Raw genomic sequence first — 19,580 nt, forward strand, 5'->3', positions numbered from 1 at the left:
GATAAAATGGGAAAAAAAAAAGATTAAAGATCTTGGTTTCGTGTAAACATTTTTATGCATTTAATTTTTAAGGCACAAAGAGTTTATGTAGATCATATCACCATCTAAAATTACAAAGTTTGCACTAGTCACAAGTGGTATTCTGTTCATTGGCCACATGTAGATGTACCATTATATAACACTCGACTTGAAAATCTGACCCCAAAACAGATATGAAACATGCATGATGGGGAATGCTAGACACAACCTCCAAAAACAGAAAGGATTAACAAAGAAAGCCCCTGCACGAAACTGGAGCCTCTAGTAAGAAGGAATACAAAGTAGCCACCATATTATGGACTTTGGTTCTCTTATTGGACATTTGTCACTAAATCCCAGAAGAGTTGTTGTTAATGCATTTTATTCCTTTTTTTTTTAAGATTTGCTTAACTCATTTTAGAGAGAGGAAGAGCACAGGCATGAGGGGCAGAGGGAGAAGGAGAGAGAATTTCAAGCAGACTCGAGCCTGATGCAGGGCTCCATCTCCCCTGAGATCAGGACTAGAGCGGAAATCAGGAGTTGGATGCTCAACCCATTGAGCCACCCAGGTGCCCTGCTTACTCTTTTCCAAATAAATCCAATAAATTATTTTCCAAATAAATGCCCATAGAGCAAATGCATATATTTTTTTTAAGATTTTATTTATTTATTTGACAGAGAGAGATCACAAGTAGGCAGAGAGGCAGGCAGAGAGAGAGGAAGGGAAGCAGGCCCCCTGCTGAGCAGAAGCCCGATGCGGGACTCGATCCCAGGACCCTGAGATCATGACCTGAGCCGAAGGCAGCGGCTTAACCCACTGAGCCACCCAGGTGCCCTATTTTTTTAATGAGCTTTTAGCATCAACCACAGGCTACCACCAAATAGACGAGAGGGTTTCTATAAGATGTATGTAAATATCAAAGGAGTGTAACCCCAAGAATGCTCGAGAATGCTCAAACCCAGAGGGGTTTTGATGCATATCTACACAGCCTTCCACATTGTCTCCCGTGCTTTCAGCTGGAGTCAGGCAGCCTAGCCCAGACACACTAAAGAGAGAAGCTGGCTGCAGGGCAAGGTGGCAGGCAAGCCACAGACAAACCAGAAAACTCTCCAGCCTAGAGTTTCTACTTCCTCCCCAACCTGACTGGTTACCAGAACTGCCCAAGAGTAGTCATCATGAATTCAGTCTCTCTGGAATTTCCCTGCCTAACCTTGAAATGACACTGCAAAGGCTGAAGAAGCAATGAGAACCAGGCTAGCCCCACAGCCCATCACCACCAAAGAAGTTCAGCTCTGGGTCTGAGGGTGACCATTAGAAAGAATCGAAGTGTGTCTGCTTCACATTTCACCACAGGGCAGGAGGGTCCTCCAAGGGGGAGCTGGTGTTGAGTGGTCCCCATGAAGGCATGGCCTCATGAGAGGGGGCAGAGCAAGAGAAGGCATCCAAAAAGAAGTTGGAACAAACGACCATGGGTGTTCTCCTCCACTGCCCTTCTGGGACAGGAGGCCCCTGGCATCACCAAAGTGGTGTCCAGGCAGAGAAGGGATCTCCCATAGCTCCCAGGCCCCGTGGTCCCTGCAGGACCCTGCGGGTTCATGGACGCCAACTCTCCACCTATGAAACCTGATCGCAAGCCTCCTCTAGCTCTGCAGGGTCAAATCTTTTTGGATCCTCTGTGGATGCCTTTTTGGATCCAAAGGCATCACCCACAGGTCCTCTCGCCAACTTCACAGGAATGGAGTTGGGTGCAGTGAAATCTGCAAGAGCTAAGAGAGGGGAAGATGTCCACCGATAAGTTATCAGCAATTATTTAGGTGGGGTGAAATTTTAGGTGGTTTCTTTTATCCCTTCCTTATATTCTCTGACATTGTTTTAAAATATTAAAATAGGCACGTAATCATCTTGTGACTACAAAAAGAGTATTTTTGTTCCAAAAAAAAAACCCCAAAACCTACTACTGTAGAGGAGAAAAATAAGCTGTGTGTGACGATTAGGAAAACTATCAGAGACAGATGAATTTTTTTAAAAATTGGAGGAGGAATTGAACCCAAATCTAATTTGCTCTGAAACTTAAATTGCAAAACATATGCCCTAATATAATGGTTTACAGGGTCCAAGAATGCCAAAGAAGTAAATTAAGAAGTCAACTGGACAAGGGGTGTGTGTCACAATATGTACTGGTATTATTCCGATATACACGTAACTTGACAAATCACAAGGCCATGTACCATTTCGCTATGATACAGTATCATTAAAATATGGGCATTATGGTTATTGGAAGGAATACAAATGGTACACTCACAAAGAACACACACGCATCATAGCCTAGCTCATACAGCTGAAAATAAGACAGAAAACACTCTGGCTTCACTTCATTCTTTTTGCAACATCTGAATATGCATGTTCAATCTCCTGGTCAGCTGGACACGTATTCGTGAACTCATCCCTAGCATAAGCATTGTTCAAGTATCTCCAGATGCCAGTCATTTCAGAAGGAAATTCAAAATCTCTGTATCTCTTGGCCACAATCTGAAAATCAAGAGGAAACAATCAGCAAAGGAAAAGCCCACTAATGTAGACAATTAGATCAGACAATCCACTCTTTTGAGGTGTGTAATATATTCTCTTTTTGGAGTCCTGGTGTATACTTCATACAGCCAGGCAGGCTACGCCCAAATTGCACTTTAACTTTGCAACAGGAAAGTCCATGAAAGCACTGGGCACAAAAGAGTGGCTCCAGGGGTGCCTGGGTGGCTTATAAGTCATAAGTCTGCCTTCAGCTCAGGTCATGATCCCAGGGTCCTGGGATGGAGTCCTGCATTGGGCTCCCTGCTCAGTGGGGAGCCTGCTTCTCTCTCTTCTGCTCCCCCTGCTTGTGTTCCCTCTCTCACTGTTTCTCTTAAAAAAAAAAAAAAAAAAAAAGAGTGGCTCCTACACACACACAATCCCGTTCACCAGTTTATCCCAGATAGTCCTTGGGATCCACTGGCATGAATTTAGTCTCTACTTTGTTGGACTTCTCCTTGTCTTGCCAGCAGTTTGGGCTTTTGTGTGTTCTGTTGTTATGTTATTTGGTGCCTAAAGATTCCTGAGGCTCTTCAGTTCAGAATGTGCCAGATTTACTGTGAAGTGCTCTCTTTTTCTGCTTGTTGAGCCTTACCTCCTGAAATCCCAGATATCTGTGTATGTTATTCCTACAGATTTCCATCGTCCTATCACTGAAGAGATCATCTCAGGTTCAACAAAAGGACACAAATCTTATCCTCATGGAAATGGTGGATTTTAGGACAGGGCAACTGAGAGTGAACATCATGAGAAACATTACAGTGTGAGATGTTTCGTCTGGCTAAAGGGGTGTTGTTGGGGAATTTGTCAGAAAGGAGCATATGTTCTGTTGGGCATTCTACCAGGCTCCTGGGATCTGGACTTTAACACATGAATCTGAGGAGATGCAATTCATCCCCTAACAGGGACCTAGGGCTACAAAATTCAGTTTTGCTCTGTTGCCTCCTATTGCATCGGTTTTTTGGGTTGTCTGGTTGAAGTGAACATGGGACCACACAAATGAGATCTTTGGGACCTATTACTCAGATCTTGCAGGCCAGAAGTCATTGATGCTGCATAAGACAATATATAACTGTTCAGAAACCCTACTAAACTGTTTAACATCTTTTACCTGAATTCAACCTTATTGCTATCAATGTTAAGATTCTGCTTTCCTTTTGTTTTGCGAAACACATTTTAATTTTTTAATTTTAATTTTTTTTAAATTTTAACATTTTTGAGCAAATTTATTAAGTGTATGCCTCCTATAGACATAATCTTCTTTTTATGGTACCTATTCTGAATTTAATATTTATATTGTTTTCTGTCTTTCTGTGTATATTACTATATGTGTGTGTTTGTGTGTTTCTTTCTGGTCACTTGGAAGCTTATGGTCTATTTTAACTTTTCTCATGGTTTCCAGTATAACCTTAAATAATAGAGATTCTCGGGAGGAGTCAAGATGGCGGAGAAGTAGCAAGCTGAGACTGCTTCAGCTAGCCGGAGATCAGCTAGATAGCTTATCTAAAGATTGCAAACACCTGAAAATCCATCGGCAGATCGAAGAGAAGAAGAACAGCAATTCTGGAAACAGAAAATCAGCCACTTTCTGAAAGGTAGGACCAGCGGAGAAGTGAATCCAAAGCGACGGGAAGATAGACCCCGGGGGGAGGGGCCGGCTCCCGGCAAGCGGCGGAGCAACCGCGCACAAAATCAGGACTTTTAAAAGTCTGTTCCGCTGAGGGACATCGCTCCAGAGGCTAAACCGGGGCGAAGCCCACGCGGGGTCAGCGTGGCCTCAGGTCCCGCAGGGTCACAGAAGGATCGGGGGTGTCTGAGTGTCGCAGAGCTTGCGGGTATTGGAACGGGAAAGCCGGCTGCAGAGACAGAGCCGACAGTAATCTCGCAGCTCCGTGTTACCTTGAACCGGTCGCAGGCTCGGTGAGCTCGGAGCGCGGCCGGAGGTCAGGCAGACGGGAGTAACTGGGCGCTGTTCTCTGAGCGCGCACTGAGGAGTGGGGCCCTGGGCTCTCGGCTCCTCCGGGCCGGAGACCAGGAGGCCGCCATTTGTATTCCCGTCCTCTGGAACTCTACGGAAAGCGCTCAGGGAACAAAAGCTCCTGAAAGCAAACCCGAGCGGATTACTCACCCCGGCCCCGGGTAAGGGCGGTGTAATTCCACCTGGGGCAAAGACACTTGAGAATCACTACAAACAGGCCCCTCCCCCAGAAGAACAACAAGAAATCCAGCCGAGACCAAGTTCACCTACCAAGGAGTGCGGTTTCAATACCAAGGAGAGCAGCAGAATTCCAGAGGAGGAGAAAGCCAAGCACGGAACTCATGGCTTTTTTCCTGTGATTTTTTTTAGTCTTGCAGTTAATTTAATTTTTTCTTTTTTTTTTTTTTTTTTTTTTTTTTCTCGCCTTCGGGTAAAATTTTATTTTTTTTTTTTTTAACTGTTACCTTTTTTCTTTTTTAAAAAACGATTTTTTTACTAGTTTATCTAATATATATATATATATATATTTTTTACATTTTTCTTAGGTGTTTTCTCTTTTTTAAAATTCTTTTTCTTTTTTTTTTTTTTTTTTTTTTTTTTTTTTTTTTTTTTTTCTTTTTCTCTCTTCCTTTTTGAACCTCTTTTTATCCCCTTTCTCCCCCACTCACGACTTTTTGGATCTCTTCTAATTTGGTTAAAGCATATTTTCCTGGGGTTGTTGCCACCCTTTTAGTATTTTACTTGCCCCTTCATTTACTCTTATCTGGACAAAATGACAAGACGGAAAAATTCAACACAAAAAAAAGAACAAGAGGCAGTACCCGAAGGCTAGGGACCTAATCAATACAGACATCGGTAATATGTCAGATCTAGAGTTCAGAATGACAATTCTCAAGGTTCTAGCCGGGCTCGAAAAAGGCATGGAAGATATTAGAGAAACCCTCTCGAGAGATATAAAAGCCCTTTCTGGAGAAATAAAAGAACTAAAATCTAACCAAGGTGAAATCAAAAAAGCTATTAATGAGGTGCAATCAAAATGGAGGCTCTCACTGCTAGGATAAATGAGGCAGAAGACAGAATTAGTGATATAGAAGACCAAATGACAGAGAATAAAGAAGCTGATCAAAAGAGGGACAAACAGCTACTGGACCACGAGGGGAGAATTCGAGAGATAAGTGACACCATAAGACGAAACAACATTAGAATAATTGGGATTCCCAGAAGAAGAAGAAAGTGAGAGGGGAGCAGAAGGTAAATACTGGAGAGAATTATTGGGGGAGAATTTCCCCAATATGGCAAAGGGAACGAGCATCAAAATTCAGGAGGTTCAGAGAATGCCCCTCAAAATCAATAAGAATAGGCCCCACACCTCGTCACCTAATAGTAAAATTTACAAGTCTCAATGACAAAGAGAAAATCCTGAAAGCAGCCCGGGAAAAGAAGTCTGTAACATACAATGGTAAAAATATTAGATTGGCAGCTGACTTATCCACAGAGACCTGGCAGGCCAGAAAGAGCTGGCATGATATTTTCAGAGCACTAAACGAGAAAAACATGGAGCCAAGAATACTATATCCAGCTAGGCTATCATTGAAATAGAAGGAGAGATTAAAAGCTTCCAGGACAAACAACAACTGAAAGAATTTGCAAATACCAAACCAGCTCTACAGGAAATCTTGAAAGGGGTCCTCTAAGCAAAGAGAGAGCCTACAAGTGGTAGATCAGAAAGGAACAGAGACCATATACAGTAACAGTCACCTTACAGGCAATACAATGGCACTAAATTCATATCTCTCAATAGTTACCCTGAATGTGAATGGGCTAAATGCCCCTGTCAAAAGACACAGGGTATCAGAATGGATAAAAAAACAAACCCATCTATATGTTGCCTCCAAGAAACACATTTTAAGCCCGAAGACACCTCCAGATTTAAAGTGAGGGGGTTGGAAAAGAATTTACCATGCTTAATGGACATCAGAAGAAAGCAGGAGTGGCAATCCTTATATCAGATCAATTAGATTTTAAGCCAAAGACTATAATAAGAGATGAGGAAGGACACTATATCATACTCAAAGGGTCTGTCCAACAAGAAGATTTAACAATTTTAAATATCTATGCCCCCAATGTGGGAGCAGCCAACTATATAAACCAATTAATAAACAAAATCAAAGAAACACATCAACAATAATACAATGATAGTAGGGGACTTTAACACTCCCCTCACTGAAAATGGACAGGTCATCCAAGCAAAAGATCAGCAAGGATATAAAGGCCTTAAATGACACACTGGACCAGATGGACATCACAGATATATTCAGAATATTTCATCCCAAAGCAACAGAATACACATTCTTCTCTAGTGCACATGGAACATTCTCCAGAATAGATCACATCCTCGGTCCTAAATCAGGACTCAACCGGTATCAAAAGATTGGGATCATTCCCTGCATATTTTCAGACCACAATGCTCTAAAGCTAGAACTCAACCACAAAAGGAAGTTTGGAAAGAACCCAAATACATGGAGACTAAACAGTATCCTTCTAAAGAATGAAGGGTCAACCGGGGAAATTAAAGAAGAATTGAAAAAAAAATCATGGAAACAAATGAAATGAAAACACAACAACGGTTCAAAATCTGTGGGACACAACAAAGGCAGTCCTGAGAGGAAAATATATAGCGGTTATATACAAGCCTTTCTCAAGAAACAAGAAAGGTCTCAGGTACACAACCTAACCCTACACCTAAAGGAGCTGGAGAAAGAACAAGAAAGAAACCCTAAGCCCAGCAGGAGAAGAGAAAATCATAAAGATCAGAGCAGAAATCAATGAAATAGAAACCAAAAAAACAATAGAACAAATCAACGAAACTAGGAGCTGGTTCTTTGAAAGAATTAATAAAATTGATAAACCCCTGGCCCGACTTATCAAAAAGAAAAAGAGAAAGGACCCAAATAAATAAAATCATGAATGAAAGAGGAGAGATCACAACTAACACCAAGAAATACAAACTATTATAAGAACATACTATGAGCAACCTCTCTACGGCAATAAATTTGACAAATCTGAAAGAAGAAATGGATGCATTCCTAGAAACATATAAACTACCACAACTGAACCAGGAAGAAATAGAAAGCCTGAACAGACCCATAACCAGTAAGGAGATTGAAACAGTCATTAAAAATCTCCAAACAACAAAAGCCCAGGGCCAGACGGCTTTCCCGGGGGAATTCTACCAAACATTTAAAGAAGAAACTAATTCCTATTCTCCTGAAACTGTTCCAAAAAATAGAAATGGAAGGAAAACTTCCAAACTCATTTTATGAGGCCAGCATCACCTTGATCCCCAACCAGACAAGGATCCCACCAAAAAAAGAGAGCTATAGACCGATATCCTTGATGAACACAGATGCGAAAATACTCAACAAAATACTAGCCAATAGGATTCAACAGTACATTAAAAAGATTATTCACCACGACCAAGTTGGGATTTATTCCAGGGCTGCAAGGTTGGTTCAACATCCGCAAATCAGTCAATGTGATACAACACATCAATAAAAGAAAGAACAAGAACCATATGATACTCTCAATAGATTGCTGAAAAAGCATTTGACAAAGTACAACATCCCCTCCTGATCAAAACTCTTCAAAGTGTAAGGATAGAGAGGGCACATACCTCAATCTCATCAAAGCCATCTATGAAAAACCCACCGCAAATATCATTCTCAATGGAGAAAAACTGAAAGCTTTTCCGCTAAGGTCAGGAACACGGCAGGGATGTCCATTATCACCACTGCTATTCAACATTGTACTAGAGGTCCTAGCCTCAGCAATCAGACAACAAAAGGAAATTAAAGGCATCCAAATCGGCAAAGAAGAAGTCAAATTATCACTCTTCGCAGATGATATGATACTATATGTGGAAAAACCCAAAAGAATGCACTCCAAAACTGCTAGAAACTTATACAGGAATTTCAGTAAAGTGTCAGGATATAAAATCAATGCACAGAAATCAGTTGCATTCTCTACACCAACAGCAAGACAGAAGAAAGAGATATTAAGGAGTCAATCCCATTTACAATTGCATCCAAAACCATAAGATACCTAGGAATAAACCTAACCAAAGAGACACAGAATCTATACTCAGAAAACTATAAAGTACTCATGAAAGAAATTGAGGAAGACACAAAGAAATGGAAAAATGTTCCATGCTCCTGGATTGGAAGAATAAATATTGTGAAAATGTCTATGCTACCTAAAGCAATCTACGGCATTTTTAATGCCATTCCTATCAAAGTACCATCCAGCTTTTTCAAAGAAATGGAACAAATAATTCTAAAACTTTTATGGAACCAGAAAAGACCTCGAATAGCCAAAGGGATATTGAAAAAAGAAAGCCAACGTTGGTGGCATCACAATTCCGGACTTCAAGCTCTATTACAAAAGCTGTCATCATCAAGACAGCATGGTACTGGCACAAAAACAGACACATAGATCAATGGAACAGAATAGAGAGCCCAGAAATAGACCCTCAAATCTATGGTCAACTAATCTTTCGACAAAGCAGGAAAGAATGTCCAATGGAAAAAAAAAGACCAGCCTTTTCAATAAATGGTGGCTGGGAAAATTGGACAGCCACATGCAGAAAAATGAAATTGGACCATTTCCTTACACCACACACAAAAATAGACTCAACAATGGATGAAGGACCTCAATGTACGAAAGGAATCCATCAAAATCCTTGAGAACACGGCAGCAGCAACCTCTTCGACCTCTGCCGCAGCAACATCCTCCTAGGAACAACGCAAAAGGCAAGGGAAGCAATGGAAAAAATGAACTACTACTGGGATTTCATCAAGATCAAAAGCTTTTGCCACAGCAAAAGGAAACAGTTAACAAAATCAAAAGACAACTGACAGAATGGGAGAAGATATTTGCAAACGACATATCAGATAAAGGACTAGTGTCCAGAATCTATAAAGAACTTAGCAAACTCAACACCCAAAGAACAAATAATCCAATCAGAAATGGGCAGAAGACATGAACAGACATTTCTGCAAAGAAGACATCCAGATGGCCAACAGACCCATGAAAAAGTGCTCCATATCACCGGCATCAGGGAAATACAAATCAAAACCACAATGAGATATCACCTCACACCAGTCAGAATGGCTAAAATCAACAAGTCAGGAAATGACAGATGCTGGCGAGGAATGCGGAGAAAGGGAACCCTCCTCCACTGTTTGGTGGGAATGCCAGCTGGTCCAGCCACTCTGGAAAACAAGCATGGAGGTTCCTCAAAATGTTGAAAATAGAACTGCCCTATGACCCAGCAATTGCACTATTGGGTTATTTACCCTAAAGATACAAATGTAGTGATCCAAAGGGACACATGCACCCGAATGTTTATAGCAGCAATGTCCACAATAGCCAACTATGGGAAAGAACCCTAGATGTCCATCAACAGATGAATGGATCAAGAAGATGTGGTATATATCATCATACAATCTTTCCTTTGAGTCTCTATAACTATTAAACCACCATTTTCTGGGTTTTTTAAAAGATTTACTTATTTATTTTAGAGAGAGCATGTGCAGTGGGGGAGGAGGAACAGGGAGAGAGAGAATCTCCAGCAGACTCCCCACTGAGCATGGAGCCCGAAGCAGGGCACGATCCCACCACGCATGAGATTGCCACCTGAGCCAAGATCAAGAGTTGGAAGCTCAGCTGACTGAGCCACCCAGGGGCCCCTGTTTTCTGGGTTTTACTGTGGTCATGGAGATGCATGAGACCAGTCTGAATTTATTCCCTCTGTAGGTGGCTTTACTGTTTATTATTATTATTATTATTATTATTATTAATTCTTTTATTGTGTGGACACCCAAAGTGTTCTTTTGATCCTCAAAGTTCAGAAATTTATCATTTAACATGTATCATAGTGTGTTGATTGTTCTGGATTTTACTTTTCCGGTCATGGCATGTTGTTTATACTGAAGGTTCAGATCATCCTTTAGTTCAAAATAATTTTCCCTCCTTCCTTCCTTTCTTTTTTCTCTCCTGTTCTCTGGTTCTTAACTATGTACATCCAGGAAATCTCTAATCACTTTTATCCTTTGCTGCTTCTCCACTCGATTTTGGATGATGTCTCAAGCCTGTCCTCCAGGTCCCTGATGAATTTCTGCAATGTCTTTTTCTGTGTCTTGCTATGTGTAATGTAACTTTTATTTTTGAAATTATTAAACTTGTCTTTAAGTTTTTGTCTTGAGTTCCACCAGCCTGATTTTCCTCTTCCTTGTGATGTTATAGTTTTTTGATATCTTGTTCCATCTCTGAGCTTTTTTTCAAAAGATCCATGTTCTCTTTCATGTCTTGAAGGTCACAGAGGAGAATCTGACTAGAATGTATTTTCATTTACTGGAGCAAGTCCTCATCGTCTATGGGTTTCTCATCTGCCCTTTCCTTTGCAGATCCTTCTTTTTCTCCTTTTTTCCCCGGTCCTTCCTGATCATCTCTATCCTCACAGAAGTCCTACTTAGGTTCTTACTGGTTATTAATCATCCTTCAATGAGGCAGACGTATTGGACTGAACACTTTTTAAAAGTAGTATGGAGGGCAAAGGGAGTGATTCACAGCAGCTGGGAGACCAATTTGAATGTCTACCCTCAAAAACTCTCTCACCAAACACTGCTCTACACTCCACCCCACAGACACATTAGGAGTAGGGTCAGGGTCAAGGTCAGAATCAAGATTAAGGTTAGAGCATCCTCTACTCTGAGACTCAAAGATTAGGCAGGAGGTCACCATGGCTAAAAATGAAGCGCAAGCAATTTACAGTCTCTCTCTTGACTAGTTCAAAGACTATTTCTATTCTCTACGCAGCAGCTACAAAGCAGAATGCCACATCCCTTCTTTCCACCCCTCTCCCCGTTCCTTCAGATTAGGGGACCAGTGGCAGAACACAAAGATAGCGCCTCTGCATGCTTTCTGCTTCCGCTCTCCCTCCCCAGAGACCTCTGCCCAGAAGTAATCTGTGTGGGGCTGTTCCCTTTTCTCCTCTCATGGCCCTAGACCTCAAAGAAGTTTGGGTTGGGCATTTCAGGACTGTACTATTTACTTTTGGAGAAATCTGAACTTTGCTAAAGATACAGGGAAGCCTGCACTGGCTCTGTGACACCTCACACTGGACAAAGTTTCTTAGTCTTTGAATTAGTGTTCTGTCCTTTTCTGGTTTTATGACAGATGAAGCTTTACTCTGTTTTTTTTTTTCTTTTTTTTCATGTTATTTTTGATGGATTTCAGGAAAGAGAATAGATGATAAATTTCTTTACTCTCTCATCTTTTACCATAAATTCCTTTATACCAAGTCTCATTTCCCTTCCAAAGGTGCTCCATCCTGAAAGGTTATGAAGCTGTTTGGTATTTTCATTGCTCAATGGCTTTGAAGAATTTGCTCTATGGTCTTACACTGGAGCCAGGAACTTCTTTATTTTACTCCGAAGTTTACCCCATCTACTGAAATTTAAAATACTCTTTTCCTACAGGAGTGAAACAAGTGGCAATCGATGGTACATGGCTGGGGCATTTCTCTTGCTCTTTCCCAACCTCCACGTACCTCTGCGATGTTACACTAGTCGAAGCAATGACGACAAAACCACCGCTGTGAGGACTAAACCACACACGACCACATAAATAGCTTGTTGGAAAATGGCTCCCAGACGTAGAAGGTTTTGATGAGTTGAGATGCTTAATACTACATTTTAGGTGTTGGGGAACTGGCCACATTATTGAAAACAATATTCACGTAAGGGCTCAGACACATATTCAAGGCTTGAATTTCAAGGCAGTATCCTTCAAGCATACCCGGGAAAACAGAAGAAGAGAAACGGGGCAAGGGTTAGGAACGGAATCAGGAAGGAAGAAGAAATGCAGAAGCGAAAGGCAAGGCCATGATGAAGGCAGCCGGGGCTGCTGGTAGCCTGCGGGAGCCTCAGCAACACAGACAGGTGAGCCTAATTTGTAAATTTCTAAAAGTCAATGACATGCCTTATTAGATCACAGGGTCCTCAACTTGAAACTCCCTCTGTCTTCTCGCCCATCTGCCCGTCCTTCTACCAAGGACTTGGGTTTGGACTGGGTGGGATTTTAATCATCAAGGTGCCCCAGAACAAGGTTTAGGCTTCTTCCTGGGGCTTCTGAGGCTCCTGAGGGCCCCCAATGTTGCAGTTGTGATGATGAAAGCAGTTAACACCTGTAAGTGACCTGAAGGCTAGGGATACCACTGAGAGGCAGCCATAACTCCAGAGGCCACGTGTTGGGCCATCTACTTTGGAATCCCCCAGGATCTCCCCCAGAAGTTCTGACTGAGGAGACCAGAGGCTGGATGGCAGGACTTACAATTCTAAAAAGCTCCCCCAAATAATTCTTATGCCTACTAATGCTAGAGAACCACTGGTCTAGGGAGCCTTTAAACCCTAAAATAAATGACACATGAAGCTGACTTCCTGTTCAACTATCTGGGAAGACACAATGCCAAATCTGGCAGAGGCCCAGCCAAGGAGCTGCTCCCTAGATGTAGGGGGTAGATATTAAGAGCTGAGAAGACACACCTCTGTCATCCCTATGCAGAGCCATTTCCCCAGCTAATCACCAACAAGTGACTGAGTTCACACACACTGCAGTGTTCCCAGATTCGGCACATCATCTCCAAGGCTCAAGCATTAAATGCCAGGTATAGTCAATGTTGCCCTCAAGTTGTCTTCATATAACTTTTCTTTAGGCTCTGGGGGTAAGACTTGGAACAAGACACAGTGAGGAGGGAGGGGTAGAAGCCAAGCTCCCAAAATGTTTCTTGAGACCACCTGAAAAATACCTGGGAATATACTTGTATCTGAGACTTAGGATTCGACCACCTCTAACAGAAAAAAAGCAAACAAATAAACAAACAAAATACCTGACTTTTTAACTCAAGAGTCTGCATTTTAGATTGTTTTGATGTCTGGTCAAAATAAAACAAAGCTCTATTCATGTATTCAGCACCTACGGTAGGAGGAACATCAAACCTTTATAATGTGGAGCTTGGGTAAGAGGTTACAGTCAGCTAACGTGAGCTCGTCCCCATCCAGGAACTTCCTTCCAGAAACAGCGATGTCCTCAGTACTGTAGGCATCGATTTCATCTGGCAGAGGGCTATTTAAGTAATTATCCAGCTTCTTCAGGGCCTTCAACAGGTTCTTCTCATAAACTAGAACATAAAGGCAAAAAAATTATAAAAATTATTGTCACCTTTCTCTAGATATCAAGGAAGGAGTCAATCACCTTTCCCTTCTGACACACGGCCGGGCAGACAGGGAACTAACTGGAGGGAGGGATGTAGATTTCTAAGATCTGCATAAAGGACTCACTCCTCCCTGGAAAATAATTCTGCTGTCTACACAACAATGCTCCTTCTTGGACCCATCCACTTATTCAGAAATATTTATGGGAAGCCCATAATGAAATAAGCACTGTCAGGAGCCTCCTCAAAACTGATGCCCATGGTGCAGCCAGGAATTCCTGGTGGGCATTCTTTTCCCCTCAAAATGTTTTTTTCTGGGCTCCCAACCTCGAGCTCCTGAAACCAATGTGCCGATTCAGTATTAGAGGCATTATTCCTCATTTCCAGATACAGGTCCCTACCCCCAGGGACATTAGTCAGAACTCCCAGGATCTTAGGAGCAGCCACACCAGAGGCTGAGCCAGGGGCCGTCCACACGGAGAACACTGAACAGGAAGACAGCAGGTACTCACTCTCGTTCGCATCCTTCTTGGTGTTTTTGATAAATGCGGAGAATTTGGCAAACACATCATTCCCTGCAGAGTTCGATTCAGGGTGTTGGGTCCCCAGCTTAGGGTACCTTGAAAAATTCAGAATTGGAGCATCACAGATAAGCAATGTTTGATTTGGGTTCATGCGAGTGGTTGGGGAGGTGGGGGGAGGCAGACAAGTCTTTCTCTGAGTGGATATAAATGAGAACACTTCCCTCTGGAATGTTCTCCTAATCTTTTTATCTCCAAGTCTTGGAAGCAATAGTCTAGGGAGAAAGCACTTGTTGTTCTCGTCCGGGCACACCTTGGACCCTGCTGGTCTTAGCTCCCTTCCAAGTAAGATGAAAGTGGGGCACTAGAAGGCTCATTTCTGGGTCCAGCACTCTGCAACATAGCATGCTACCCTGCACGCCTTACCTTCTAGCAGTGGACCTAAGAAATGGCCGACCCATGTGACATCAACCCACCTCCTCCCCCACTTCCTGCCATTAAACCATGATTGCCAACCTGCAGGTGCAGAGCAGAGAGACCCAGGCCTACCGTCACTCAAGGCTTCTGATCTCGCTCTGTGTTTTCTGTGGCACACCGCGGTACAGCAAAGGAAATGAAGTGCCGTGGCCACGGAAAACCAAATACACAGAAGCCAGGAGCTTTCAAACTGTCTGTGAAGGGGGGGAAAGTGACAATCGGGTTGTGAATGCTGGTTTTCGAGGCCTACCTCGGGGGAGCTAGTTTCTCCTCTAAGAACTCCTCGATCTTATTCACGTCCGTCTTGACTTCGCCATCAAAAGTCATAAAGGGAGGGTTTGTTCCAGGAGCCAGGTTTTGCAGGTCTGCGGGTTTCCTGGGGTAGGGGGAGGAGGGTGCGGTGAGCACCAGCTTTTGTATAAACAGTTGCCAACCTGCAGACTCATTTCTAAAGCTTAGCCAGGTCCTCCCCAGTTTATGGGGGCGGGGGGGGCAACCCTTAAGAATGTCAACAGTGATCGTGGGTCTCCAAAATGTCTTACTGACAACAAAAGTGTGACGCTTCTCTGGAGGCAGAGGTGAGAAAGCAAAATCGCCCCCATTGTCATGGCAGGAGAGCTGCTCACACAGGCTTTGGAGAGGTTCTTGGCAGACCAGTAGCTAGAGGAGCGAGTTCCTTATGGTGCCCCCAACTCCTCCCGAATCCCGTTGGATCCAGTCTTGTTGTTGCGTGAGAAGCCCAGACTCGGGCTTCCGTTCAGGATCCTGACCGAGGATGGATGGGCCACGATATTGCCCTTGGGTCCTAGGAGTGTGTGAGTGTGAGTGTGTGCACGTGTGGGTGTGCCTGAGTTTTAAATGTGTGAGTGTGTGGTATGTGCGTGTGTTATGTGAGTGTGGGGGGGACGCGAGTGCCGGTGAGAACGGGTGTGGGTGTGAATGGGTTTGCCAGGCGTAAAGTACAGTTCTTGCAGTAATGCGGAAGGCCCATCTTACCTCTTCAGGTCCACTGTTGTCACATTAAATATAACGCCCTTTAGCCAGAGAATCATAAAGAGGCGCTGGGAGAACGGGCAATTCCCAATACTCTCACCATCGTAACCAGCCTACGTGGAAAAAGGAATCTTCATCAGAGCCGGCTTCACAGTGGGAAGTCCCAGATTCCGCAACACGCGGGCACAAAACCTTTACACATTTGTGTTAATGGTCCTAACACTGTCAATACCCTTCCGGGGCCATTTCACGGAGCCGCTGAGCCCCGCCAGGCTGAGGGTGGGGTAATCCCAGGGACGGGCCGCACCGAGCATCTCCTCTTTCTTTCCCCCACTCACCACTTCCTGCCGCGCTGGGCCCCTGCCCAGCCTGCACACACGCAGAGCGCAGCCCCTGGGAACTCCCTTTGTTACCAAAGGCCCACAAGAAAGACATGCTCTTTGCCTCCTCTGTCTCACAATGGCCTCCAGAAGCAGTACCCCTCTTTCCAGGGGGAGCAGGCTTAGAAACCCACCGGCAGGTTCTCCCACCGAGACACCAGCCCTCGTGGTCTCTGCGGTGCTCGTCTCCAGAATGAGAGGGGTGCATTGTACGCGTTCTAGATCCCCATACGCTATCAAACTTGGATATCCCCTCATCTGACTCACGGGGCCGCTGAGATGGGGAGCACTTCTACTGAGAAGGGGGCTTATTACACAGTTGGTGTTGAGAAGGGAGTGACTCTTCTCTGGGGACCCAAAGCAGGTCACATCCACACACACCTCCCCTAAACGTAGACACACACATACTAAATATACGTCCTTCTCAAAGGCAGGTGATGGGGACGAGAGGGGGGGCTCCACATGCCCTTGGAAATGGAGCAGTAGGATCAAGGGCAAGAAAAGGTGTTCCCAGATGCTTCTTTCTCCTGCCACCTTTCTCCCAAGCCTCAGGCCTCTGACAAGCCCGTGGCCCAATAAGATGCTGCTGGAAAGGCAAGAAGGGGGCTTGGACATGCTCTTCATATCTCCAGACGGCAAGCCCCACCCCCAGCCAGACCTCGGTGACAGAAACACAGCCACAGTTAACCCTACTGCCTATGGTTAAGAGAAGCGGCACAGGACAGAACCGCATCTGAGACCTGCCTCACAATACACGAGACAGGAAGCAAGCTGCTGGCTTGGGAACTGAAGAAAGGCTAAAACGGATGCCAAGAAAACAGGACCTTCAGAGAGATGGTGTCCTTAAGTCACCTGAAGGGACTGGGTTTTTTTCTTCTTTTTTCTTTTTCTTTCTTTTTTTTTTTTTTTTCAGATTTTATTTATTTATTTGACAGAGAGAAAGGCACAGCAAGAGAGGGAACACAAGCAGGGGAGTGAGAGAGGGAGAGGCAGGCTTCCCGCCAAGCAGAGAGCCAGATGCAGGGCTAGATCCGAGGACCCCCAGGACTATGACCAGAGCCAAAGGCAGATGTTTAGTGACTGAGCCACCCAGGCACCCCTGGAGGGGCCGTTAATAATAAGATGTCCTAACATGCTATGGCGAGTGCTGCGAATTGTGTAGGACTGATGATTCACAGACCTGTACCCCTGAAACAAATAATACATTATATGTTAATATAAAGCCCACCAGGAACAAACAAAAAAATGAAAATTAAAAAAAATAATAAGATGTCCTAGAAATTAAGAGGGCAAGAGACTCCCAGTTTTCAAAAGACTTGATCAGACTTTTTACAAAAGACACATCCAAATGGCCAACAAGCTCATGAAAATGTTCCTAAAATCTGTAGGCAGGAGGCCAGTGCAAATTACAGCCACAAAGAGATCCCACGGCACACCTCCCCGAACAGCTACAGTAAAAAGGTCTGACAGTACCAAGTGTTGACAAGAATGCAGAGCAGCTGAACTGCCATTCGCCGCTGGTCAGAGAGCAAACGGCACAAGTCCTCTGGAGAACTGTTTAGCAGTCATCTACCAAAGTTAAACATAAACTCTATGGCGAGATTAGGCTAAGGGAAATAAATCAAACAGAGAAAGTCAATTATCATATGGTTTCGCTTATCTCTGGAGCATAAGGAATAGCGTGGAAGACACAAGGAGAAGGAAAGGGAAAATGAAGGGAGGGAAATTGGAGGGGGAGACGAACCCTGAGAGACCATGGACTCCAAGAAACAAAATGAGGGTTTTAGAGGAGAAGCGGGGAGGAGGTATTAAGATATAAAGGTAGGTATTAAGGAGGGCAGGGATTGCCTGGAGCACTGGGTGTCATACGCAAACTATGAACTGTGGAACACTGCATCAAAAATTAATGATGTACTGTATGGTGGCTAACATAATAAAATTAAACTTAAAAAATAAGAAAAAATAAGCCCTACAACATGGCAATTCCATGCCTGACAAAAGGAAATGCTAAGGAACACTAGAGACACTCATAGGAATGTTCTTAGTAGCTCTGGCACAATAGTCAAGACCAGGAAACAGCCCAGCTATCATCAGGCATAGAAAAGGAGATACGCTGTAGTCCATTCATACAATAGGGCGCTACATCACAATGGGAAAAAAAATTAGCTATTTACTATAGGTAACAATGTGGATGAATTCCCAACAGGTGGTTGTTAAGAGAAAGAAACCAGACTCATGGGAGTTCAGACACAGGCAAACTCCTCTGGTTCATGAAAGTCCGAAGAACAGTGGTCCCTAGAAAGTCGGGTATTATCTGGGAAGAATGGGAAGGAGGCTTCTTGGTAGCAGAAATGTTCTAGATCTTGATCTCCATGATGGCTACATAGGTATATTCAAGTGGCAGGCATTACATTTGGGTTACTTTACTGCATGACTCACTTAAAAATTAATTAATTAATTAATTAATTAAAAAATAAAAAAGTAAAACAATGAATTAAAACATCACAGAGAGTTGGGTTCAGTAAGTTTTGCTTGGGGCCCAAGAATATGAATTTTTTTAAGATTTTTATTTATTTATTTGATATACAGAGATCACAAGTAGGCAGAGAGGCAGGCAGAGAGAGAGGGGAAAGCAGGCTCCCCGCTGAGCAGAGAGCCCGATGTGGGGCTCGATCCCAGGACCCTGAGATCATGACCTGAGCTGAAGGCAGCGGCTTAAACCACTGAGCCACCCAGGCACCCCAGAATATGATTTTTTAACAAGCTCTTCCAAGGTGACACCATGCTGGTGGCCGGAGACCCATGAAGGTGGACTTCATGCGCATAAAGAGGCACCCACAGACTTAGAGGGCTGGGTTCAGAGTCCGGGAAGCTCCAGGCCCTCGCAGCACAGCCTACCCTCTCCAGCCCTCCAACTCTCCCTCCCCCCAGGGGCAGGTGCTGGCCTGTCGACCCAGCAGGGGAAAAGGGCTGAGGATTCCCCCAGCTGGACTCTGAAGCCTCTGGGAGCTGGAGGGTTGGAGAGGAGAGGTGGGCAGGCAGGACCCCCCACCCCACCGAGTGGGCAGTACAACTCCCTTGCAGATGGGCCCCGAAACAGCATCCTGCTTGGCCTCCAGAAGCTGTTCCCTGCCCCAGGATCCACGGGCTCCTGGCCATTCCGAAGGCTGCCCAGGCTCCTCCTCTCTCCGTTGTGGAGCATGAAGAGCAGAGTTGAGTTACATAAAACTCCGGGTGCCTGGCTGCAAGGACCCCTCTAAGTCCGGGTTCTTTCTGAACCGCGGCAGGATGGGGCAGAATCGAGCCAAGCGGGGGGCGGGGCTCGGAAAGCGCAGGGACCGAAAGCCGCATACTTGGGCCAGTCCTGACTTGCTCG

General features: G+C 44.2%; 1 protein-coding gene across 1 annotated transcript in view; it reads right to left on the minus strand.

Moving 5' to 3' along the window:
- Positions 1–2,178: 2,178 nt before the first annotated feature.
- CLIC6 (chloride intracellular channel 6) overlaps positions 2,179–19,580 on the minus strand; it is a 50,003-nt gene continuing 32,601 nt past the window's right edge. Inside the window, exons 2-6 of the mRNA XM_004757538.3 lie at positions 15,828–15,937; positions 15,082–15,207; positions 14,346–14,452; positions 13,619–13,800; positions 2,179–2,548 (exon numbers count right to left, since the gene is read on the minus strand). Coding sequence (XP_004757595.1) covers positions 2,387–2,548; positions 13,619–13,800; positions 14,346–14,452; positions 15,082–15,207; positions 15,828–15,937 — 687 coding nt within the window. The 3' untranslated portion in view covers positions 2,179–2,386. The remainder of the gene's footprint in view (positions 2,549–13,618; positions 13,801–14,345; positions 14,453–15,081; positions 15,208–15,827; positions 15,938–19,580) is intronic.

The sequence above is a fragment of the Mustela putorius genome, unplaced genomic scaffold, assembly GCF_011764305.1.
Source record: "Mustela putorius furo isolate JIRA1106 unplaced genomic scaffold, ASM1176430v1.1 tig00000765_pilon_pilon_pilon, whole genome shotgun sequence".
In the NCBI taxonomy this organism is placed as follows: domain Eukaryota; kingdom Metazoa; phylum Chordata; class Mammalia; order Carnivora; family Mustelidae; genus Mustela; species Mustela putorius.